General features: G+C 47.9%; 2 protein-coding genes, 2 non-coding genes and 1 pseudogene across 4 annotated transcripts; all 5 read right to left on the bottom strand.

The window, feature by feature from the left end:
* Positions 1–325: 325 nt before the first annotated feature.
* On the bottom strand, positions 326–3,370 carry LOC121834432. Its single transcript, XM_042288119.1, has one exon. It carries the CDS (start codon positions 3,286–3,288, stop codon positions 2,005–2,007), a length of 1,284 nt encoding a protein of 427 aa, XP_042144053.1. The 5' UTR covers positions 3,289–3,370; the 3' UTR covers positions 326–2,004.
* LOC121834437 lies at positions 326–7,086 on the bottom strand. Its single transcript, XM_042288124.1, has 2 exons — positions 6,312–7,086; positions 326–704 (listed from the first exon to the last, which is right to left on the bottom strand). Exons 1-2 carry the CDS (start codon positions 6,949–6,951, stop codon positions 625–627), a joined length of 720 nt encoding a protein of 239 aa, XP_042144058.1. The 5' UTR covers positions 6,952–7,086; the 3' UTR covers positions 326–624.
* A 6,374-nt stretch (positions 7,087–13,460) lies between these two features.
* LOC120845735 lies at positions 13,461–16,990 on the bottom strand (annotated as a pseudogene).
* A 689-nt stretch (positions 16,991–17,679) lies between these two features.
* Positions 17,680–17,832, bottom strand: LOC120845667. Its single transcript, XR_005716866.1, has one exon. It is a non-coding gene; the product is annotated as a 5.8S ribosomal RNA (ribosomal RNA).
* Positions 17,833–18,266: 434 nt separating this feature from the next.
* On the bottom strand, positions 18,267–20,082 carry LOC120845552. The gene has a single exon (XR_005716754.2). It is a non-coding gene; the product is annotated as a small subunit ribosomal RNA (ribosomal RNA).
* Between the last annotated feature and the right edge of the window lie 5,135 nt (positions 20,083–25,217).

The raw sequence follows: 25,217 nt of genomic DNA, 5'->3' as shown, positions 1-25,217 counted from the left end.
TCCCCCAGAAGAGAAGCGCGCATGCACCCGCTGTACAGAATGAAAAAGCCTATATATATTGGTTAAATATGATGAAGAGTAAAATAGTGAGCATGCTATCACTTTACAGAAAAATAGTAAAAATGAAATAGTGTTCTTAGACTAAAATGCATAAAAAAAAAGTATATATATATGTATATATACATAGACATGTACATACACACATACATACATACACACAAAACATTACACACCCATATATAAGGCAAAAGTATAAAAAAAAAGGGAAAAAAAAATTGCAAACATACATATATAGGGTAAAAACATAAAAATACGTAACATTTAAGTGAAATATGTGAAAGATATAAAGAAAAATATATACATATCAATGTACACACTAATGAAAGCCTTTTCTAAAATCCCTCCCCCTTTTACATGCTACTTCCTGGACTAAACAATTACTAAAATGTATCTCCCTCCCCCCCAGTTCTTCTCTGATGACTTCTCTTGAGTGGCGTTTCGGGCTAGTTGACGATGGTTGTTGAAAGTTCTTTTTACATGATGCTTGATGTTTTAACAGTTCTATGGTCGAATTATGGATCTGGACGGCTTGCTGGATGATGGTCGGCGGTAGTTGGTTCTTGATTACAGGCTTCTTGAGGAATAAACAATTTTATGGTCGAATCGGGGTTGCTGTCTGTCTTCGGGTGGGGATCGCGAGGGTGCTGAAAAGAAAGGCCTTCATTAGTCTCCCCCTCCCCTCCCCTTTTTGTGTTCCTACTCCCTCTTTCCCTGTCCTCCCTTTGTCTTTTGACTGCAGGCCCCCATGGTCCCGGCATATGGCCCTGTCCCTCGGCCGTAACTTTGGTCGTCCCCCCCTCGTCACTCTCTCAACAAGGGGAGGGAACTTCCAGAGCACAGGGTCGGGGCTTTGTCCCCCTGACCCCCACACCTGCTAGATCAGAGAGGCCGGTTTCCCGGCCTCTCCGCCCCAGCAGGCTGCCTGGGCTGTGGCTGTGGAGCGGGTCCGGCGGGGGCACCGCTGTCATCGACCGAGGCCTTGGGGGCAGTGTATGCGGCAGTCTTATGTTTGGTTGTGCGTATACATTCGTGTTATTTGTAGGTGTCCCCATTATACTAGTTTATGTAAATGGTTCCCGGGCCGAGACAAGCGGCCCTGCTCTTCCCGAGCTTTCAGCCGCGTCCAGTGGGCCCCTCCCCTCCACCCATCTGCTGAAGGGGCGGGCCCACCTGAACGCCCATCTGCGGGGGCGCCGCTTACGCCTGTACTCGCGCCACGTCGCCATTGCTGTTGTGGTGTATGCTACTTGGTATCGTATTTTATGTTATGTGGGAGTGCCAGAGAGGGCCACAGAAATCCCCGCGCCCCCGGCGCGCACCCGACCCACGTCCCACCGCTGCCTCACGGCCCCCGAGGTGCCCGCTGCTCGCCCCTTGTGGCCAAGGAGCCGCAGCGGGCACTGCATGTCTTAATGACAGCCCCATCTGGCCGGAGAAGACAGCGGCAAACCGCGGGCCCAGCCCGCACCCCGAGCGCGGGAACCCCCAGGGCCCCCAACACTACCTGGTGTGTAGCAGTTAATGTTTGAAGGTGGCCGCGAACCTCCCCAGATGGCCCTGCTCTTGGCATTGGGTTGCCAATGTGCTGGAGCTCGAGTACCTCCACTCCATGGTGAGGGGCTATTCACCGTTGCCTCACCCCTTCCCCGTACCTTACCCATCAGTACGGGGTTTTGGAGGGTAGCGTGGGCGGGGGCACCGCTGCATGGGGGAGTATTCCCGGGTTTCACCTTCCTGTTGTTGTGCAAGTGAGTGTGTCTGTGTGTTTGTGAGTTCCCTTCCCCCATCCCTCCCATCCCTTCCCTCTTCCCTGTGCGCCAGGAAGTGCCTGGGTACGTGTTGCGTGTCGGAAGGTGCAGAGCACTTTGCACCTGTGGTGCGGGCGGGGACGCTCACCGATTATTGCACTGTGCCCGCTTTTTCCGACAGGCAATCACTTTTTTGTTATGTTAGCCCTCTTCGTTCTAATGTGCCTAATTTTGCCCCAATGAGATTTAACATTTCTCCAATTAGTTTAAGAATTTTTTGGTTTTTTAGAATGTTAATTTTATCTTTATCCGTGACAGTGGTCACTTTGCCGGGCAGTAAACTGTACACTTGTTCCGCGAGAGGTTTTAGTAACGGGCATTCATTAAGATAGTGTAGGAAATTAACGCACTGCCTCCCGCAGAAGCAGTTTTGGTCGGGAGACAGTTTCACTCTATAGAGGTAATAAGGCAGCCTGCCATGATTGGTGACGACCTGTGAGACGTAAAAGTTTGCTGGAAAATTGTCTGGTATATCGTATATACTAGGGATCCATGTACTCAATTCGGAGTTTTGCCCCTCCTCTTTCCATCGCTGATCCCATTCTTTAAAGAGTTGAATTTTGATTTCTTTTTTGACATAGTTTTTTCCCATGGGTAACGCTACCGGTTCTCCATGAGTTCGCGCTTTATTTGCTAGTTTATCTGCCAATTCGTTTCCCTCCACCCCAGTGTGGCCTTTCACATGCATTAGATTTATACTATGCATTGTTCGAATTGTTTTAATGGTATTTTTTATGAGTTGAATTATTGGATGGTTATTGTGGGGGTTAGCTAGGGCCTGCAGTGTGAATAGGCTATCCGTGAATAGGTTAAAGGTTGTACTGTCTTGAAAAGTTGATATGTATTCCAGACTTTTCAGAATTGCAATCATTTCGGCATCATATATTGTTGCGTGCTTTTCTAATTTGTACATTGCTTTCTTATTTGATTTTTCCGATTCATCTAGTATTATAAATGCTGCTCCTACCGTCTGGTTACAGACAGATCCATCTGTGAAGATGTTAAGCTGAGCAGTGCTAGGCGCTTTTTTAAAGAATGATACAGCTGTTTTTTCTGCTGGGTGCGTATCCCAGGGATCTAACAGTTTTTGGATTTTTTCCGTCTCCCAGGTCGTCCCAAGTATAGTGTGGTCACTGTTTCTCTGAAACAAGTGAAATGACGCGGCTTCTTTATCGAGTGTTAGTGCTATTGGCATAATGTTTGAGAGAATATTAAGGTTGATATTGCTAACGGTGCGGTATGCTTTAGTTATTTTCAAAAGCGGCGTTCTTTGTACTGACTGTAGCTTTCTGGCCAAGTGCGAATTGTTTGTATTTTTCCACCATACGGGGGCGGCGTACGTAATTGCTCGTTCTATTCCTCTGATATAAATATCTCTGAATTGTGTCCCCTTGATGCCCCAGTTGACCCCGGAAAACATGCCGAGGGCTTGGGTGCTTTGAGTTATTTTAGATTTTAGATATTCTGCATGTGCCGTGAATGTCAGTTTTGAGTCGAAAACGATCCGAGGATTTTTAATGAATTTACATGGGTGAGGTTGCGACCTCCCAATTTAATGGTTGGTACTCGTTTTTTATACCGATCTCCAATATCAAGAACTTCGCACTTGGCCGGGTTAAAGCTTAGCCTTTTTTCATCTCCCCATTCTTTAATGAGGTTTAGCGCCCGGTTTGCATTGTCCTCCAGTTCTTTCCGTGATTTTCCCGTCACTATTAGGGTTACGTCGTCAGCAAATGCCTGAATCGTTATATTGTTTTCGAATCTTTGTTGAAGAAGATCCGCAATAACAACATTGAAAAGAAGTGGACTGAGGGGTGAACCTTGCGGACACCCCTTTACTGAGCCGATAGTAATTTTTTCGCTTTTTGTTAAGTAGGACATTTTGCGGTTTGTCAAAAAGTCTCGAACCAAATTGAAGAGATTTCTGGGGCAGTTGTTTTCTCTTAGTTTGTTAATTACTACTGGGGCCCAGAGCGAGTTGAAGGCTCCCTTGATGTCCAGAGACACCAAGATTGCCCCCTTCCCCTCCCTCTTGACGTCCTCCAGCTTAGTTTTAATTTTGTATAACGCGCTTACTGCAGACTTTCTGTGGGTAAAGCCAAATTGGTTTTCATGAAGTAGTTTTTTAGAGTGTAAGAAATGGTACAGCCTATTGTTAATTAATTTTTCTAATACTTTACCAAAGATGGAGTTCAGACAGATCGGTCTATATCCGGAGGGACTGTCAACCCTATCTGTCTTTTTGAGTAGTATTATTTTTCCTTCTTTCCATTCAGCGGGGAAATAACCAAATTCCAGACACGCGTTGAAAATTTTAAGAATGAGTTCTTTAAAGTTGTTGTAGATTGTTCTCAGAAAAAAGGTTTTGATATTATCAATTCCTGGTGCAGTTGTTAATTTCAATTTAGCCAAAACAGCATCTACCTCTGCTGAAGTGAATGGTATGTCATTGATTGTATTGATATCTTCGAGTGACATGAGACGCACGTTGGTCTCATGTGCCGAGTCGCTGTTTGGGTCATCTTCCTCGAATAGCGTTGTTAGGATAAAACGTACTGTCTCTGCCAGACTTTTCGTCCGAACTCCATCTGGTAACACGAGAGGACAAAGCACTACCGGGCGTTTAAGTTTGTTAAGTGCTATCTTATATGGGAGGGTAAAAACATTATTGCCGTGGATGACACCGCAGAACTCTTTAAAAGAGCTCTGCTTTGCATCCTTCATGTTGCTTTTATAATCTTTGTGCGCTTCATAATAGGATTTCTTAAAGTGATCTCTATTGTTATTTTTGCAATTTTGATATCTGCGCCGAAGCGCCCGAATTTTTTTACGTTCGATAGAAAGTTGTGGGGTCCACCATTTAACTTCATTTGCTCGATAGGTAACTACCTTGGAATATATTTCCGTAAGTTCTTCAATTTTGTCATAAAATGTTCTAATTACATGCTCTAAATGATTTTTGGAAACGAGAGGTCTGCTTGACATGTCCCTAAGCCAGCGGTCTTTTATTAATTTGTCTATAACCTTTATCTCGCCTGTTTTTGTTAGTCTTTTGACTGGGCACCTGTTTCCAAAAGCTGTAATTTTGATGTAGCTGTGGTCGCTGCCTGAAGGAGTGTCCAAAACCTCCCAATCCGAAATGTGTCCTAATGTGTGTCCATTTACAATAGTTAGATCAATCCAACTTTCGCCGTTTGGTGAGGCGAAAGTTGGGGACGAGTTTCTGTCATTGATCCACACTAATTCTAAGCTTATAAAAAGGTCTGCTAATTCCTCTCCTCTCTGGTCTAATCTCTGTCCCCCCAGCTGGGGTTTTTTGCGTTAAAGTCTCCTAATAATATAAGTTTTTCTGATTTGTGCTGTTCTACAACTTCGGTGATTATTTGCAGCCAAGGTGTTATGTCGTCATCAGGTGGTATATAAACGTTTGCTAGCACAAACGTTTGGTTTTCTGTGTTACAGCGGACCACTAGCAGATCTCTGGCTACGGTAATAGGAAATGCATCGCAAAAGTTATCGTGAATTACCATTGCGACTCTGGGTTTTGTTTCGAATGCTATGACATTATCTTTAATGCTGAATCCCACAACCTTGTTTTTAAGATAATAAGGTTCCTGAATGCAGGTGATGCGTTGTTTAATTTCCATAGTATCTATCTTAAGTTGGTCTATAGCTCTTATACAGTGATTTGCGTTAAACTGCAGCATATCTAGTCTGCTATCCGAGCTGGTCATAGTTAGTGTTTTAAGTTAATGTATGTTCAGCTCAAAAGCGGGAAAAGATAACTATTAAATTAGAGCTATGTACCTATGAATGCTTGGTAAAGGGGCTTTTAGTAGGCTAAATATCGTCGAGCCTGCTGCTCCTTCTCAAGCAGGGCCCTGCATGCCCTCGAACCAAACGAGTGTTCGACGTGAAATCTCGTCTTGAACTTCTCGTTGCTCCGAACGCATGCACGGCACCGCTTCTCAATTGCCCTGCAGTTGGCCCCGGGATGGTCGCCGGAACACTCCGTGCAGGCCGAGGACTGGCCTTTGCACACTTTAGCTGTGTGGCCATAAGTGCAACACTTCGTGCAGCGCCGGACGCCAAGGTTCTCATAAACGGGGCAGGACGTCCATCCGAGATACACCCTCCTCTTTTGGAGGAGGATGTCCCTCGTCTGGGGCCCAACCTCCAGAATATGGACCATGGTGCCCGATGCTGCCCGAAATGAGGCCACGACCTTGTTCTGGTCTTCGGTTGGGAGGTCGTTCATTGAGGTTAGGGTCTCAACTAGGTCCGCAGCTTCCACCCCTGGGTCAACCCCCACAATCTTGACCTGTTGGGCCCTTTTTTCTGAACGCCTAGTGGTAAGTTTAGACGCGGTTTCCGGATTGGCCTTAATGGCCTCCGCGAGGCGGTCTAGTCCGGCCGCGCTGTGACCGAGCACAATAGCCCCACCTCGCACTTGCTTGATCTCGACGCTGCCGAGTCCGAGGTCCGCGGGCTTGAAGGTAGTACGAAGCAGGTGGGAGATCCCTGCGCATGGCTCCACCCCAGCTGCTGGCTTGGTTGCCGGGTAGATCAAAAGGCTCTCCCTGGGGGCTGAGGGTGGCGTTGTTGGCTTGGGGGCCACGGGTGATTCCCCCCCCTGCTGCTGGCCGGCGGGGCTCGGGCTCGAAGTCGCCGGGTTCTGCTGGAGAACCTGCGAGAAGGTGCGGTGCAGGGCGGCAACACTCTCCGGCGTGGGGGAGGGGGCTGCGGGGGCTGGGGCCCTCTCCCTCTCTTCCTTGTACGCTTCCATTTTGGCAGCCAGTGCCGTGTTTTGGTTAATTAGATCCAGCGCAAAACCAAACAGACGGTCGTATGCACCGTGCAGGTTGGCCACGTGGGTCTTACTGGTTTTAGTGCCCACCGCTGGGATTGCCTCACTTATGTCATGGTACATGTCTACCAGAGTTGCGGCGTTTGGGTTAAGTTTGAATTTCATGTCTTTCGCCTGCGCGGCGAGCGTCTCTTGGGTCGGACGGGAATCCCCGTTGCCCTTCTCAGTTACCTCCTCCCCCGGGGGGGAGGCATCGCCAGTAGTGCTGCCCGGCATCTGAGCGTCTCAGATGACGGACAGGCTTGCAAAAGAAACGCCCAAAAGCAAAAATAAAAACAAAACCCAAAGCCCAGCCGAAACACAGTACCAAAATCCCCACCTACTCCTCACGACGAAAGAAAACAGTCTTTTGTGCCAAAAATGGCGCGGACAAAATCACAAAGGGACACCCCTAAAAATAATAGAAAATGGCCTAAAAATGGAAAAAAAAGACCAAACAAACGTACTCTCGCGACCGCGCTACTGCAGCGAGTACCGACCTTAGCCCTACACCGCCATTAGTGTTGAGAAAAAAAAATACTACATGGCGTTTTCGGTCGGAAGAAAAAAGGCGGGAAAAGTGCGCTTGAACAAAAAGCCTATAAATCAGCAAAAAACTGAAATACACAGACTGCACCACCTGGAAAGGGTGGTGCTAGGCTTTTAGTTACACAAGGGACCTAGCTTACCCGTCCAGCTAAGCGGAAAAACCCCCCGAAAAGAAATAAAAAGAAGTTAGCCTGCGTAGTTCAGGTTTCCTTTGTTTGCCCCCTGGCCTAGCAACCCACCACTTCGAACTCAAAGTAGCAGTAAAAATAAAAGTTTTGGCTCTACAAAAGAAACAAACACACGCTCGTGTTCGCGCAAACGCTGAGGAACACGGGCGTTAGATTTATACGTACGGGCGAGCGCTCAAACTCTGAGTTTGGACGCAAAATCAAGTGGCAACCATCTTGATTTTTTTTCCGCTAGGCCTAGCTCACACAAAAATGCTCAGAAATCAAAGAAAATTAACTTTAGAAAAACAAAAACACCTGGAAACTAATCGGTATACCTTTAGATACTAATACCTAACAGAATATACTTCCAGCTAGCCTGGAAATATAAAAATTATACTTAGCTTGGGGAGCTCATTCGATGCACGTCTTGCCCCCCTCGGCGCCTAGGGAAGCAGTCCAGTAGATAGGGACAAAATATATAGAGGAGACTTAAAAGAAAAGGGAAATTAAGTCAAGAAAAAACAAAAATAAAATTGCTCCTCCGCCCGCACCACAAAGGTATAGCAGGCATCCTAATATAAAAAATTACTTAAAAACCCCACCCCCCCGGGATCTACTGTTTTAGGCACAACCACAGCCAAGGGCACCGGCCCAGTCCATCAGCGACGTTTATTAAAAACTAGAAAAGAAAAAAAAAAAAAAAATTCTTTTTTAAATTTCCCCCAGAAGAGAAGCGCGCATGCTCCCGCTGTACAGAATGAAAAAGCCTATATATATTGGTTAAATATGATGAAGAGTAAAATAGTGAGCATGCTATCTACTTTACAGAAAAATAGTAAAAATGAAATAGTGTTCTTAGACTAAAAATGCATAAAAAAAAGTATATATATATGTATTTATACATAGACATGTACATACACACATACATACATACACACAAAACATTACACACCCATATATAAGGCAAAAGTATAAAAAAAAGGGAAAAAAAAAAAATTGCAAAACATACATATATAGGGTAAAAACATAAAAAATACGTAACATTTAAGTGAAATATAGTGAAAGATATAAGAAAAATATATACATATCAATGTACACACTAATGAAAGCCTTTTCTAAAATCCCTCCCCCCTTTTACATGCTACTTCTGGACTAAACAATTACTAAAATGTATCTCCCTCCCCCCCAGTTCTTCTCTGATGACTTATCTGAGTGGGCGTTTCGGGCTAGTTGACGATGGTTGTTGAAAGTTCTTTTTACATGATGCTTGATGTTTTAACAGTTCTATGGTCGAATTATGGATCTGGACGGCTTGCTGGATGATGGTCGGCGGTAGTTGGTTCTTGATTACAGGCTTCTTGAGGAATAAACAATTTTATGGTCGAATCGGGGTTGCTGTCTGTCTTCGGGTGGGGATCGCGAGGGTGCTGAAAAGAAAGGCCTTCATTAGTCTCCCCCTCCCCTCCCCTTTTTGTGTTCCTACTCCCTCTTTCCCTGTCCTCCCTTTGTCTTTTGACTGCAGGCCCCCATGGTCCCGGCATATGGCCCTGTCCCTCGGCCGTAACTTTGGTCGTCCCCCCCTCGTCACTCTCTCAACAAGGGGAGGGAACTTCCAGAGCACAGGGTCGGGGCTTTGTCCCCCTGACCCCCACACCTGCTAGATCAGAGAGGCCGGTTTCCCGGCCTCTCCGCCCCAGCAGGCTGCCTGGGCTGTGGCTGTGGAGCGGGTCCGGCGGGGGCACCGCTGTCATCGACCGAGGCCTTGGGGGCAGTGTATGCGGCAGTCTTATGTTTGGTTGTGCGTATACATTCGTGTTATTTGTAGGTGTCCCCATTATACTAGTTTATGTAAATGGTTCCCGGGCCGAGACAAGCGGCCCTGCTCTTCCCGAGCTTTCAGCCGCGTCCAGTGGGCCCCTCCCCTCCACCCATCTGCTGAAGGGGCGGGCCCACCTGAACGCCCATCTGCGGGGGCGCCGCTTACGCCTGTACTCGCGCCACGTCGCCATTGCTGTTGTGGTGTATGCTACTTGGTATCGTATTTTATGTTATGTGGGAGTGCCAGAGAGGGCCACAGAAATCCCCGCGCCCCCGGCGCGCACCCGACCCACGTCCCACCGCTGCCTCACGGCCCCCGAGGTGCCCGCTGCTCGCCCCTTGTGGCCAAGGAGCCGCAGCGGGCACTGCATGTCTTAATGACAGCCCCATCTGGCCGGAGAAGACAGCGGCAAACCGCGGGCCCAGCCCGCACCCCGAGCGCGGGAACCCCCAGGGCCCCCAACACTACCTGGTGTGTAGCAGTTAATGTTTGAAGGTGGCCGCGAACCTCCCCAGATGGCCCTGCTCTTGGCATTGGGTTGCCAATGTGCTGGAGCTCGAGTACCTCCACTCCATGGTGAGGGGCTATTCACCGTTGCCTCACCCCTTCCCCGTACCTTACCCATCAGTACGGGGTTTTGGAGGGTAGCGTGGGCGGGGGCACCGCTGCATGGGGGAGTATTCCCGGGTTTCACCTTCCTGTTGTTGTGCAAGTGAGTGTGTCTGTGTGTTTGTGAGTTCCCTTCCCCCATCCCTCCCATCCCTTCCCTCTTCCCTGTGCGCCAGGAAGTGCCTGGGTACGTGTTGCGTGTCGGAAGGTGCAGAGCACTTTGCACCTGTGGTGCGGGCGGGGACGCTCACCGATTATTGCACTGTGCCCGCTTTTTCCGACAGGCAATCACTTTTTTGTTATGTTAGCCCTCTTCGTTCTAATGTGCCTAATTTTGCCCCAATGAGATTTAACATTTCTCCAATTAGTTTAAGAATTTTTTGGTTTTTTAGAATGTTAATTTTATCTTTATCCGTGACAGTGGTCACTTTGCCGGGCAGTAAACTGTACACTTGTTCCGCGAGAGGTTTTAGTAACGGGCATTCATTAAGATAGTGTAGGAAATTAACGCACTGCCTCCCGCAGAAGCAGTTTTGGTCGGGAGACAGTTTCACTCTATAGAGGTAATAAGGCAGCCTGCCATGATTGGTGACGACCTGTGAGACGTAAAAGTTTGCTGGAAAATTGTCTGGTATATCGTATATACTAGGGATCCATGTACTCAATTCGGAGTTTTGCCCCTCCTCTTTCCATCGCTGATCCCATTCTTTAAAGAGTTGAATTTTGATTTCTTTTTTGACATAGTTTTTTCCCATGGGTAACGCTACCGGTTCTCCATGAGTTCGCGCTTTATTTGCTAGTTTATCTGCCAATTCGTTTCCCTCCACCCCAGTGTGGCCTTTCACATGCATTAGATTTATACTATGCATTGTTCGAATTGTTTTAATGGTATTTTTTATGAGTTGAATTATTGGATGGTTATTGTGGGGGTTAGCTAGGGCCTGCAGTGTGGATAGGCTATCCGTGAATAGGTTAAAGGTTGTACTGTCTTGAAAAGTTGATATGTATTCCAGACTTTTCAGAATTGCAATCATTTCGGCATCATATATTGTTGCGTGCTTTTCTAATTTGTACATTGCTTTCTTATTTGATTTTTCCGATTCATCTAGTATTATAAATGCTGCTCCTACCGTCTGGTTACAGACAGATCCATCTGTGAAGATGTTAAGCTGAGCAGTGCTAGGCGCTTTTTTAAAGAATGATACAGCTGTTTTTTCTGCTGGGTGCGTATCCCAGGGATCTAACAGTTTTTGGATTTTTTCCGTCTCCCAGGTCGTCCCAAGTATAGTGTGGTCACTGTTTCTCTGAAACAAGTGAAATGACGCGGCTTCTTTATCGAGTGTTAGTGCTATTGGCATAATGTTTGAGAGAATATTAAGGTTGATATTGCTAACGGTGCGGTATGCTTTAGTTATTTTCAAAAGCGGCGTTCTTTGTACTGACTGTAGCTTTCTGGCCAAGTGCGAATTGTTTGTATTTTTCCACCATACGGGGGCGGCGTACGTAATTGCTCGTTCTATTCCTCTGATATAAATATCTCTGAATTGTGTCCCCTTGATGCCCCAGTTGACCCCGGAAAACATGCCGAGGGCTTGGGTGCTTTGAGTTATTTTAGATTTTAGATATTCTGCATGTGCCGTGAATGTCAGTTTTGAGTCGAAAACGATCCGAGGATTTTTAATGAATTTACATGGGTGAGGTTGCGACCTCCCAATTTAATGGTTGGTACTCGTTTTTTATACCGATCTCCAATATCAAGGACTTCGCACTTGGCCGGGTTAAAGCTTAGCCTTTTTTCATCTCCCCATTCTTTAATGAGGTTTAGCGCCCGGTTTGCATTGTCCTCCAGTTCTTTCCGTGATTTTCCCGTCACTATTAGGGTTACGTCGTCAGCAAATGCCTGAATCGTTATATTGTTTTCGAATCTTTGTTGAAGAAGATCCGCAATAACAACATTGAAAAGAAGTGGACTGAGGGGTGAACCTTGCGGACACCCCTTTACTGAGCCGATAGTAATTTTTTCGCTTTTTGTTAAGTAGGACATTTTGCGGTTTGTCAAAAAGTCTCGAACCAAATTGAAGAGATTTCTGGGGCAGTTGTTTTCTCTTAGTTTGTTAATTACTACTGGGGCCCAGAGCGAGTTGAAGGCTCCCTTGATGTCCAGAGACACCAAGATTGCCCCCTTCCCCTCCCTCTTGACGTCCTCCAGCTTAGTTTTAATTTTGTATAACGCGCTTACTGCAGACTTTCTGTGGGTAAAGCCAAATTGGTTTTCATGAAGTAGTTTTTTAGAGTGTAAGAAATGGTACAGCCTATTGTTAATTAATTTTTCTAATACTTTACCAAAGATGGAGTTCAGACAGATCGGTCTATATCCGGAGGGACTGTCAACCCTATCTGTCTTTTTGAGTAGTATTATTTTTCCTTCTTTCCATTCAGCGGGGAAATAACCAAATTCCAGACACGCGTTGAAAATTTTAAGAATGAGTTCTTTAAAGTTGTTGTAGATTGTTCTCAGAAAAAAGGTTTTGATATTATCAATTCCTGGTGCAGTTGTTAATTTCAATTTAGCCAAAACAGCATCTACCTCTGCTGAAGTGAATGGTATGTCATTGATTGTATTGATATCTTCGAGTGACATGAGACGCACGTTGGTCTCATGTGCCGAGTCGCTGTTTGGGTCATCTTCCTCGAATAGCGTTGTTAGGATAAAACGTACTGTCTCTGCCAGACTTTTCGTCCGAACTCCATCTGGTAACACGAGAGGACAAAGCACTACCGGGCGTTTAAGTTTGTTAAGTGCTATCTTATATGGGAGGGTAAAAACATTATTGCCGTGGATGACACCGCAGAACTCTTTAAAAGAGCTCTGCTTTGCATCCTTCATGTTGCTTTTATAATCTTTGTGCGCTTCATAATAGGATTTCTTAAAGTGATCTCTATTGTTATTTTTGCAATTTTGATATCTGCGCCGAAGCGCCCGAATTTTTTTACGTTCGATAGAAAGTTGTGGGGTCCACCATTTAACTTCATTTGCTCGATAGGTAACTACCTTGGAATATATTTCCGTAAGTTCTTCAATTTTGTCATAAAATGTTCTAATTACATGCTCTAAATGATTTTTGGAAACGAGAGGTCTGCTTGACATGTCCCTAAGCCAGCGGTCTTTTATTAATTTGTCTATAACCTTTATCTCGCCTGTTTTTGTTAGTCTTTTGACTGGGCACCTGTTTCCAAAAGCTGTAATTTTGATGTAGCTGTGGTCGCTGCCTGAAGGAGTGTCCAAAACCTCCCAATCCGAAATGTGTCCTAATGTGTGTCCATTTACAATAGTTAGATCAATCCAACTTTCGCCGTTTGGTGAGGCGAAAGTTGGGGACGAGTTTCTGTCATTGATCCACACTAATTCTAAGCTTATAAAAAGGTCTGCTAATTCCTCTCCTCTCTGGTCTAATCTCTGTCCCCCCCAGCTGGGGTTTTTTGCGTTAAAGTCTCCTAATAATATAAGTTTTTCTGATTTGTGCTGTTCTACAACTTCGTTGATTATTTGCAGCCAAGGTGTTATGTCGTCATCAGGTGGTATATAAACGTTTGCTAGCACAAACGTTTGGTTTTCTGTGTTACAGCGGACCACTAGCAGATCTCTGGCTACGGTAATGGGAATCTCGTTAATCCATTCATGCGCGTCACTAATTAGATGACGAGGCATTTGGCTACTAGAGCCTGTTTCTCTTAAAGTGCCGGGAGCCACAGGGCCAGATGAGGCCAAGCGGACCCCCGCCCAAGAGATGTTCCATGGGCCAGGTTTTTAACTCCACCCAGAAGCAGGACAGGACAAGCCCAGCTCTAGGGGTGCTAAAGCCCAAGAAGAAGGGCTGGTAGCGAGCCCACTTCCGGGTAGGCAGGGCAACTCCAGGCCCTGCTGGCGTTACCCCCGGAAGCTATAAGAGAAGCGAAGGATTATCACTCTGAGATGACTGGGCAGAGGGACCCGAACAACCCCGTGCTCCGAGGAACACGGGTAGAGCCTGGCCGCTGCACATGGCTCAAGCAAGGGGACAGAGGCACTCACCGACTGTCCTAGTACTGGACTTGCATAGGCCTCAGCCAGGCGGCCATCCAGCCTGGGGCAGTTATGGCGTCATACGGGCAGACGGCCAGGACTCCAGACTTGGAACCCCGACCACTCGGTCAGGGTCTACAGAAAGTAGTGGAAAAAATTGCCAAGCCGGCGGAGGGGGCAGGGTCGTCCCCCCCTAGAAGGGTGCGAGAGCTCCCGTTGAGAACGAGTTCGCCAGGGATGCACCCCCTTTAGGCTCACTAGTCCTGCGGCGGGCACCACGTGCAGGTGGGAGTTCGGCTTTGCGCAAGCAAGTAACCATCTGCTCTCACCCCGAAATCCAAGGCGTGCATGCCATAGGAAACAAGAGAGTCATAGTTACTCCCGCCGTTTACCCGCGCTTTGATGAATCTCTTCACGTTGACATTCAGAGCACTGGGCAGAAATCACATTGCGTCAACACCGACCAGCGGCCATCGCAATGCTTTGTTTTAATTAGACAGTCGGATTCCCCCGGTCCGTGCCAGTTCTGAGTTGACTGTTTTTTGCCGGCCGAAGCATAGCACTTTGGGCACGAAGCCCTCAGACGCCGCGCAGCTGAGGCTTTCCACAGGAAGGTCCCGACGCTGGTCCGGGCTTGGCCGCGCCGCGTGAACGGCGAGCCCCGCCCAGTCCCGGTGCAGTGCCGTTCCTGCTTCAGGTCCCCAGCCCGACCGGCTCAGTCCTCAGAGCCAATCCTTATCCCAAGGTTACGGATCCGTTTTGCCGACTTCCCTTACCTACATTGGTCCATCGACTAGAGGCTGTTCACCTTGGAGACCTGCTGCGGATGTGGGTACGGTCCGGCACGAAAATCACACTCCCTCACTCGGATTTTCAAGGGCCGACGCGAGCGCACCGGACAGCGCAAGAACCGCACTGCTCTACGGAGCCACCATCCCTATCTCGGGGCGAACCCATTCCAGGGACTCGATCTCCTTACAGAGAAAAGAAAACTCTTCCCGGGGCTCGCATCGGCGTCTCCGAGCTGGTTTGCGTTACCGCACTGGGCCCCGAAGGACCAATCTCCGTGTCCGGGTTCGGGATTATTAACCCGATTCCCTTTCGGTCACTGCGGGGCTCTCTCCACTGCAAAAAAGTGCTCCCGCTTCGGAAAGAACTTCTCCTTTCCCTTAGGACCGACTGACCCATGTTCAACTGCTGTTCACATGGAACCCTTCTCCACTTCAGTCCTCAAGGTTCTCACTTGAGTATTTGCTACTACCACCAAGATCTGCACCAGCGGCGGCTCCAGGCGGGCTTACGCCCGACACCTTCAACGCTCACCGCAGCGGCCCTCCTACTCGCTGCAGCTTAGCACCCCCTTGTTTGCGTGCATCTGCCGGCAGCGGCCGGGGATAGGCTCGACACTAGAGCGCCATCCATTTTCGGGGCTAGTTGCTTCGGCAGGTGAGTTGTTACACACTCCTTAGCGGGTTCCGACTTCCATGGCCACCGTCCTGCTGTCTTAAGCAACCAACACCCTTCATGGGATCTCATGAGCGTCCCGCATCGGGCGCCTTACCCCGGCGTTTGGTTCATCCCACAGCGCCAGTTCTGCTTACCAAAAGTGGCCCACTTGGCACTCTCATCGCTTCCGGAGGCCTCAGACCAGAAGGCCTCCGACACACCCATTGAAAGTTTGAGAATAGGTTGAGGTCGTTTCGACCCCAATGCCTCTAATCATTCGCTTTACCAGGTGTGACTGGTCTCGGCAACAAGCGCCAGCTATCCTGAGGGAAACTTCGGAGGGAACCAGCTACTAGATGGTTCGATTAGTCTTTCGCCCCTATACCTGGGTCGGACGATCGATTTGCACGTCAGAACGCTTCGGACATCCACCAGAGTTTCCTCTGGCCTCGTCCTGCCCGGGCATAGTTCACCATCTTTCGGGTGCCAACGTGTGCGCTCTAGCGCCGCCCCCACGACGTGAGCGTGTGGGACGGGCCGTTGCTGCTCCCTTCATCGGACCCCTGGGCGGCCCGGGATCGCAACTCGGCACGGCACGAGGCCGCGCCTTCACGTTTCATTGCGCCTCTGGGTTTTGAGGGACCCATTGACTCGCGCACATGTTAGACTCCTTGGTCCGTGTTTCAAGACGGGTCGGGTGGGTTACCGACCTACTCGCCGCCAACCATGACGACCCTCCGCGGAAAGAACCCGCCTCGCCGGTTCCGAGCCCCAAACACCGAACGTCAGGCGAATACCTGGCGTAAGGCAGGCGACCCGTTGACCCAGCCGGGTTTCCCGCTCCGCATTCCGGAGGGCATCGTTTCGGGCCTCCCCGAAGGGAGTAGCCCATGAGGCCTGGGCAGGGTGACGTACTCGATTACCGGCCAGGTATAACTCCCACGACAGCCAAACAAGGGCCGTCGCCGGTCACCTCCAGCGGCCGGACTCAAAGTCGTTCTTGAAAGGGTTACCCGTGCCCGTCGCGGCGTCCTACCGACGGTGGAAAATGCGTTCCGGAGTGCGCGGCACCGCGCGGGCAGCCGGAACGGGCCCCCACAAGGAGAGCCCGTAAACCAAGACGCTGACACCGCTCCACGTCACAGCGAAACTGAATCCCACCGCCCTCGAGCTTCGAGGGCCCACCCGTTTTACTCTAAGCGGTTTCACGTACTCTTGAACTCTCTCTTCAAAGTTCTTTTCAACTTTCCCTCACGGTACTTGTGAACTATCGGTCTCTCGGACGTATTTAGCCTTAGATGGAGTTTACCACCCAATTAGGGCTGCACTCTCAAGCAACCCGACTCACGGGAGGTTCCATCCCGAGAGAGCAGTGGCGGAGACGGGCCTGGCACCCACTCTGGGTCAAGCCCCTGTCAGGGGGACTTGCACCACCGCAAACCTCTCGGGAACGTTACCTCCCATACACCACATTTCCCGATCGCCGGCAAGGACGAGGGATTCGGTGCTGGGCTAGGTCCCGTTTCGCTCGCCGCTACTAAGGGAATCCCTGTTGGTTTCTTTTCCTCCGCTTAGTGATATGCTTAAATTCAGCGGGTTGTCTCGCCTGATGTGAGGTCGACAATCTTTTTTTTTATTTTGTGCGCTTTCCAACAAAAACTTCGCCTCCTCACCACATGTCAAAAACACAAAAGGATGGCGAACTAACAGTTGTTGTACACACGCTTTGCATCGCTTTCGATTCGACAAAAAAGAAAGCGCGCAATCCAACGGCATTCCCCTACTGGATGGCTCCAGTATTCATCGGGGACGCGAAGGTCTTAGACTGACGGAAGGCTACGACGCAAAAAACTTTCCTCCCAGAAGCGTTTTTCTTTTTTTTGTGCAAATCAACGCCACGAGATTTACATTTGCCGACGCCGCGTTTCAACGCGCCAACGCCAACTCCGTCCCACGGTTTTTCCACTCGAACAACATCCACGCCAAAGAAAACAGAATCGATCGAAAAGAAACCGTTTCAAATCTCCGTTTCTAACGCACCGACGTCACAGCGCCGTTCAACGTGCGAAAGATTTTTTTGGTACGGGATTTTCCACAAACGGTATCCATCGAGTTTCGTTTTCCCATGCAGTGTTCGATAAAAACTCGTAGGAGGAGGAGGACTGGTTAAGCGCACGCGTGCAATCGCACCACTCGTGCATTTGCTCAAAGAAAACGCAACGCAAGAAAGCATAAAACTGCGTGCTGCCCACGATCCGACACAGTCAAAACGAGGTAGAAAACAAATTCTCCTCTCTTGATATATGATCCGACCCTCACACAGACGAAGCCACGGGAAGGCCCGAGGCCGCAATGTGCGTTCAAAGAGTAAGTGCTCAGTGTGTCCTGCAATTCACACCAAGTCTCGCAGCTGGCTGCGTTCTTCATCGACCCGAGAACCGAGTGATCCACCGCTTAGAGTCGTGTTTTTGGATTTTTCAATCAGTACGACAAAACACAAGTTGTTGTTTTTTTTTCGCGCCCGGCACATCCCATGCCATCTCGAAAGCGCAAAAAAAAAAGCTTCTTCTCAAACGCCTCTTCGTTAATCAAAATAAAAGGGCGATCCTCGAGAAGAGACGAAAAAGGGGGCGATGCGCCTTTTGTAACCCGCGGATTGTCCCGGTGCATTTGAAATCTCCTCTCAATCGAGGCAGCAGAGGGCTCCCGCTGGGCGCATCATCGAAAGGAACGGAGGCCACCCAAAGAAAAAGGCACATCCGAACCACAGTTTTTTTTTTTTGTGCCGTCCCGACGGCATCCAAGCTTGGTCGGGATCGGCGCCAGATAAATTCGCACATCGAGTCCATTCCCCGTACAAGAGGAAGAAGACAAAACGATGCCAAATAACATCCGGTAATGATCCTTCCGCAGGTTCACCTACGGAAACCTTGTTACGACTTTTACTTCCTCTAAATGATCAAGTTTGGTCATCTTTCCAACACACCGGCGCAACCGAAAGGCCGCTCCGGGTGTCGGTCCGAAGACCTCACTAAATCATTCAATCGGTAGTAGCGACGGGCGGTGTGTACAAAGGGCAGGGACGTAATCAACGCGAGCTTATGACTCGCGCTTACTGGGAATTCCTCGTTCAAGGGGAACAATTGCAAGCCCCTATCCCAATCACGAAGGAGGTTCCACGGGTTACCCAGTCTTTACAGACAGGGATAAAAACACGCTGCTTCCTTCAGTGTAGCGCGCGTGCGGCCCCGGACATCTAAGGGCATCACAGACCTGTTATTGCTCTGTTTCGTGCGGCTAGGAGCCGCTTGTCCCTCTAAGAAGGGTGCAAGGTGCAGAGAACCACGCACCTATTTAATAGGCTAGAGTCTCGTTCGTTATCGGAATTAACCAGACAAATCGCTCCACCAACTAAGAACGGCCATGCACCACCATCCACCGAATCAAGAAACAGCTCTCAATCTGTCAATCCTCCCAGTGTCCGGGCCGGGTATGTTTTCCCGTGTTGAGTCAAATTAAGCCGCAGGCTCCACTCCTGGCGGTGCCCTTCCGTCAATTCCTTTAAGTTTCAGCTTTGCAACCATACTTCCCCCGGAACCCAAATACTTTGGTTTCCCGGAAGCTGCCCGCCGAGTCATTTGAGTAACTCAGGCGGATCGCTGGTTGGCATCGTTTATGGTTAGAACTAGGGCGGTATCTGATCGCCTTCGAACCTCTAACTTTCGTTCTTGATCAATGAAAACATTCTTGGCAAATGCTTTCGCAGTAGTTCGTCTTGCGACGGTCCAAGAATTTCACCTCTAGCGCCGCAATACGAATGCCCCCGTCTGTCCCTCTTAATCATTATCCTGTATTCCAAAAACCAACAGAACAGAAACAGGATCTTGTTCTATTATTCCATGCACTGTTATTCAGGCGAATCGCCTGCGTTGAGCACTCTAATTTTTTCAAAGTAAACGCGCCGGCCAAAGCAAGGCACCTGATGAAGGGAACCAAGCCACGACAGGCATGATGTTCAGCACGGGCCGTAACGTGGTGTCCACGCACTTCCCGCCTGTAACTGAGATCCAACTACGAGCTTTTTAACCGCAGCAACTTTAGTATACGCTATTGGAGCTGGAATTACCGCGGCTGCTGGCACCAGACTTGCCCTCCAATGGATCCTCGTTAAAGGATTTAGAGTGTACTCATTTCAATTACGGGGCCTCAAAAGAGTCCCGTATTGTTATTTTTCGTCACTACCTCCCCGTGCCGGGAGTGGGTAATTTGCGCGCCTGCTGCCTTCCTTGGATGTGGTAGCCGTTTCTCAGGCTCCCTCTCCGGAATCGAACCCTGATTCTCCGTTACCCGTAACAACCATGGTAGGCGCATAACCTACCATCGACAGTTGATAAGGCAGACACTTGAAAGAAACGTCGCCGGCTCGTGGCCGTGCGATCAGCACAAAGTTATCCAGAGTCACCACACAAAACGGACCGAAGCCCGATTGATCTTGGTCTAATAAAAGCACCCGTCGCCCCGAGGGGCTTCGGGCTCACTGCATGTATTAGCTCTAGAATTGCCACAGTTATCCAAGTAGGAAGAAACGGTCTAAGGAACCATAACTGATTTAATGAGCCATTCGCGGTTTCGCCTTGTTTCGGCATGTACTTAGACATGCATGGCTTAATCTTTGAGACAAGCATATGACTACTGGCAGGATCAACCAGGTAATCTTTTCGTGGTGGGTCGCCCAAAACCCTACCAACGCGCGGACGCGGGGCCACCGTCAGGCGCCCCTTACGAACCGCAAACACACACAACGCTTAGGAATTACTTCCAAATCCAAGAAGAAATGAAGCACGTTCGAGCGCGCAGCCGGAATATCCCCGACCGAGGTCGGTACCGACGCGGCAAGAAGCGCATAAATTTCTTTCTCGTCGTAGCAACAGAAAGTCGTACGCCAAAAAAATCATTGACGACGCCTTCGCAGCGTTGCCGAGCTTTCAGGTCCCGTGAGGACGCGAGGACGCACCCCGGCCTTCGGTCAGAACGCACTCGTCATTTCACACCGTTCGGTTAGCGCGGACGCTCCGAAACACCCTCCTCTCGCATTCGTTTTCAAGACACAGGTGCACCCGAGAACCGACCCCAACGGCAGACGCCAGAGATCGCAGGTACCTTGCTGTAACGACCATGCGGCGGAGGCAGCGGCCGAGACGGCGACGAAAGGCGTCGGCGACGTCGTCAGACGCCGCTCGCACCAATCGAACGCTCGACAGACCCCACCTCCACATAATAGCACCGATAAGTATAAAGAAGATCCTTCAAGAGCATTCTGTACATAGTTTGTGGTTATCAGTTTCGGTGACTGACTGACTGACTTACTGTCTCTCACTTATGTGGCTCCTCGTTATTCAGTATCATTTATTTGTCCTTCTTTCTTTCTTATTTTTTTCCCCTCTCTCTCTCCTTATATATATATATATATATATATATGTATGTATGTATGTTTGTGTGTATATATATATATATATAAATGTTCTTTTTTTCCTGTCTGCCTCTATGTATACATACATACGTACATACATCCTACCCCTATAAAAAAAAATATTTCTCGCTTTTTATTAAAAATGTGCTGACCCCTGCTTGACTCTGATTACTTCTTTTCGACTTTCAGTTCATGTTAACATGGTCAACAGAAAGTTTATCGACTTTGTTATTACAAAGTAAACCAATATTTACACGGGGCGTTTCATGCGTTTTGAATTGTGTCAGAGCCGAACAATGAGCGCTATAGTAAGTGAGATTGTCACTGCTTTTAATCCGAATGCTCGCGGTATCGCGCGTGTTTACGGCAGGCTTCATAATAGGCAATTTTCTTTCTTTACACTACTCTTCTTTGCTCACTTCATTGTTTCTACCATTGGTTTCGTTTGGAAGGCCCCGCCACTTAGTTCCCAACAAAGTCCTCTCAAGGAACGAAGTGAGAAGCACGGGATTAACAAAAGAAAAAGATGCGTGTTTTCTAGCGGTTACCCGTGTCGCTTTGCGACACGGGCTTTCTGGCGCTTTCAACTGGGCGAGAGCCGAACAATTTACCCTACTGCACTTGCGACGGGCAGCGCTTTCAAACGGAATACTGGAAATCTCGCTTACTCTTCTGGCAAGTTTGATAGGAGACAAATATTATTCTTTTCACGCGAATTGTTCGCTCTATTTCTAATCTCTCTCTTCCGTGTCCTTGGCATGGAACGCCCGCTTCGTCTCCCACAAAGTACTTCCGAGGAATCAAGTGCAAATCACGCGACTTTAAAATGTGCGTGTTTTCTAGCGGTTACCCGTGTCGCGAGGCGACACGTGCTTTCTGGCGCTTTCAACTGGGCGAGAGCCGAACACTGTACACTACTGCACTTGCGACGGGCAGCGCTTTCAAACGGAATACTGGAAATCTCGCTTACTTTTCTGGCAAGTTTGATAGGAGACAGATATTATTCTTTTCACGCGAATTGTTCGCTCTATTTCTAATCTCTCTCTTCCGTGTCCTTGGCATGGAACGCCCGCTTCGTCTCCCACAAAGTACTTCCGAGGAATCAAGTGCAAAACACGCGACTTTAAAATGTGCGTGTTTTCTAGCGGTTACCCGTGTCGCGAGGCGACACGGGCTTTCTGGCGCTTTCAACTGGGCGAGAGCCGAACAATGTACACTACTGCACTTGCGACGGGCAGCGCTTTCAAACGGAATACTGGAGATGTCGCGTGCTTTACTGCCAAGCTCAATAAGAGACGAATTTCTTTCTTTTCACGGGAATTATTTCCTCTATTTCTAATCTCGCTCTTTCGTTTCATTGGGAAAGAACGCGCGCTTAGTTAGCCGCAAAGCAGTCTGAATTAATCACGTCCAAAGTACAGAATTTTACAATATATAGTGTTTTTACCGGTTGACCGCGTCAGAAAGCGTACCTTTCCGACGAGGTCTGTGTCGCTTTGACGTGAGCGGGAGCAAGGCGATTTGGGCTAGTGCACGCGAGATTGGCAGCGCTTCAAATTCCAGTACTGTAGATATTGCGTGCATTTTTTACACGCTTGAGGATGTGGGATTTTCTTTCGTGTGACGTGACCCGTTTGTCAAATTGTGTCTCGCTTTTTGGTATCGTTTAAGAAGCCCGTCCGCTTACAATCCTAAAAAAGAAAAAAAAAAAAGAAATTAGTAAAGAAAGACGCCCATACTTTTTTGTTGCTCTTTCTTTTATTATCTGCGCAGGATTTTAATTTGTGTAAGTTTTGTTTACCGTCCCGACTACGTAGGCGTTCGTACATGCCCGTCCTCGCGCCTCGAATTGTGTGCGAGCGAAATCAATCTCCCCAAGCTAGCTTCATAAATTGCTCGAAAATCGAACGTGAGGAAAGCCAGAGATACGTGGTTTTCACAGGTCGTGCAAGATTAATCCATAAAGTGCGATATTGGTATATATATATATACATACATACATACACATACATGATTTCTGCGACAAATAGGAAGACAAAAAGACCATGTTCAAGCATAATATAGGAACATTGACACTTTGCACACACAAGGGAGGTCAAATGGCAGGTTTTTCTTCCTTGTGCAGGAAACTTTATTGCAATGTCAGAAGGGAAGTTCCACTCTAGAATTGTGCACTCAATAAAGGAGGAAAGGAAATGCACTTGAAAACCTTCACAGTTCAAGTAAGAAAACATTTCGAAACGACAGTTTGTTTTCTTGCAGGGAGGAGAAGAGGGGAGAGAGGGAGGGAGGGAGGGAGGGAGGGAAGGAAGGAAGGAAGGGGGGGGGGTGCCATGCACGGTGAAGACCAGAGTGTCGAACCGAAAACCGAAGCGAACGAAAAACCGGAACCGAGGAGTTAGTTTCAGCCGAACCGAAACTGACCCGCCAACTTGGAACTGTACGGAAGAAAATATAACTGTCTATTAGTCTGACGATGAATAGAAGTACAAGGGTGTACGGCAGGGATAGCTGAAAAAAAAAAAAAAGGCTCTATGGACTTGGAGCGGCAGCCCAAAGTCGATGACGACGAAAAGAAAGCACACAGTTTCGGAAAACAGGCGGTAAGAAAGCGACAAATTAAGTAGCCGTCATGTCGAGTTGATTGCTTAGCTCTATTTAAGATGAAGGAAAAAAAAAAGTAGCACAATTGATGCTTACTTGCTAAATTGAATCAACCATTATCTTGTAAAGAAAAAAAACCTCAAATGCCAATCACCTGTATTTTATGCGACCCAACAGACTGATAACTTTTAAATTCAGGCTAAAATATAACACAAAAAAAAAAACAAGGAAAGACAGATATGTATGTAGCTTGTCATTTACTGCTCCATCAAATTTAAATAAAGCAATTTATTTCTCGGCACCTGAAAATAAGCGAACCCTACAAATGAATGGAAAGATACCCGTTTGCACTCTTGAAATAGTGCCTATTACGAAAAGAAGCACCAGGTAAATATAATATCACTTTAGCTTCTTCTTTTTCTTTTTAATACGGTACGCTGTTGGTTCATCTTAGTAAAATATATAAAATAGCGCAAAAAAGACGAGGACAAGGAGTATACAGGACAGGCACTCACTTTCAACTAGTTTTATCCAGGAAAAGTAAACATACATATATAGCTTTTATTCACGATAAGTGCCGAGGGCAGCCGAGAAGGCGGCAATAGCCCCGGATGGTTTGATCGTGCTGGGAGACACCAGCATCCCAGCTCAAATATCTTCTACCCTTAAGAATATGTGCTGCTTTGCCTGTCGTGTGTATATACATGTTCACTTTTCCTGAATGAAACTAGTTCAACATCACCGCCTGTCCTGTATACCTCTTGTTCTTCTATTTGTTGTGCTATTTTAATGTCCTACATTACTTTTGTGCTCCCGCAAATCGAAGCAAACCAATAAAAAATTCGGTTCGACACTCTGGTGGAAACTAAAAGCTTAGAAAGAAAGAGGAAAAAAAGAAAAAGGAAAACATTTCTACAATAATGATTAGCAGGAGGAGGAGGAGGAGAACAAGAAGGCTAATAATGTGGAAAAAAAAGACACGACCCAAATAAATCAATACAAAGGATGCTATAAGTCATGCATACTTACCACATGTAAAATTAATTTTAAAAAAAATTAGAAAACAAAAATGTGTATTTATATATATATATATATTTTTTTTTTCTTTTATCCAGAGGCTTTGGCGCACGCACAGCACTGCACTGCACTGCACTGCACTGCACTGCACAACACAACACAACGACAGACTTTCCACAAACACACCACTGCGTACGAGGACACGACCACGTAGAGCTGCACGAAAACAAGCGCCGTAACTTAATAAAAAAAATAAAAAAATCCTTTCACTGGACGGACGGCACAAGAACGGAAACTGCTCAAAGAGCACACACACACACGACACATATTAATGAATTAATAAGGGGCACAAGTAGAACGTAGGACACGGCACCCACACCAGAGGCCTTGCACAAGCACAGCACTGAGCACTGAGCACTGAGCAGCAGGTCACAGGACAGAAATGACGTCCACGCTGAGTAGGCCGAAGGCAGGGAATTACGGACGCACGCGAGGTCACCCACAGGCACTTTCACCGGAACCACGCCACAACACCACGCTGCAGAGCGCGCACTGCAAAGCGAAACCATGCGCTCACCTTCGGAAAGCACGGAGGGCGGGCGGCACAGAGAAGCAAAAAGACGTCAAAAGCACATCGCGATGAAGCGGCGGCGAATGAACACTACTCACTGGTGGAAATGGATATCTCCTCAAGCGAAAACATGCAATGAACACGCATGGTTTAAGATGCACGTGGGAGACGCGCACACTTTCAGA

This window comes from Ixodes scapularis, unplaced genomic scaffold, assembly GCF_016920785.2.
Source record: "Ixodes scapularis isolate PalLabHiFi unplaced genomic scaffold, ASM1692078v2 ptg001158l_1___fragment_3__unscaffolded, whole genome shotgun sequence".
Lineage (NCBI taxonomy): Eukaryota > Metazoa > Arthropoda > Arachnida > Ixodida > Ixodidae > Ixodes > Ixodes scapularis.
The sequence above is the reverse complement of the archived record's forward strand: the minus strand, read 5'-3'. Positions and strand labels throughout refer to the sequence as shown.

Excerpts from the sequence above, each read along its gene's own strand:
- LOC121834432 (XM_042288119.1), bottom strand. The coding sequence starts at position 3,288 with ATGTTTTCCGGGGTCAACTGGGGCATCAAGGGGACACAATTCAGAGAT.
- LOC121834437 (XM_042288124.1), bottom strand. The coding sequence starts at position 6,951 with ATGCCGGGCAGCACTACTGGCGATGCCTCCCCCCCGGGGGAGGAGGTA. Across the intron at positions 705-6,311 it reads CGAGATCAAGCAAGTGCGAG|CACCCTCGCGATCCCCACCC; the intron begins GTGGGGCTATTG and ends CTTTCTTTTCAG.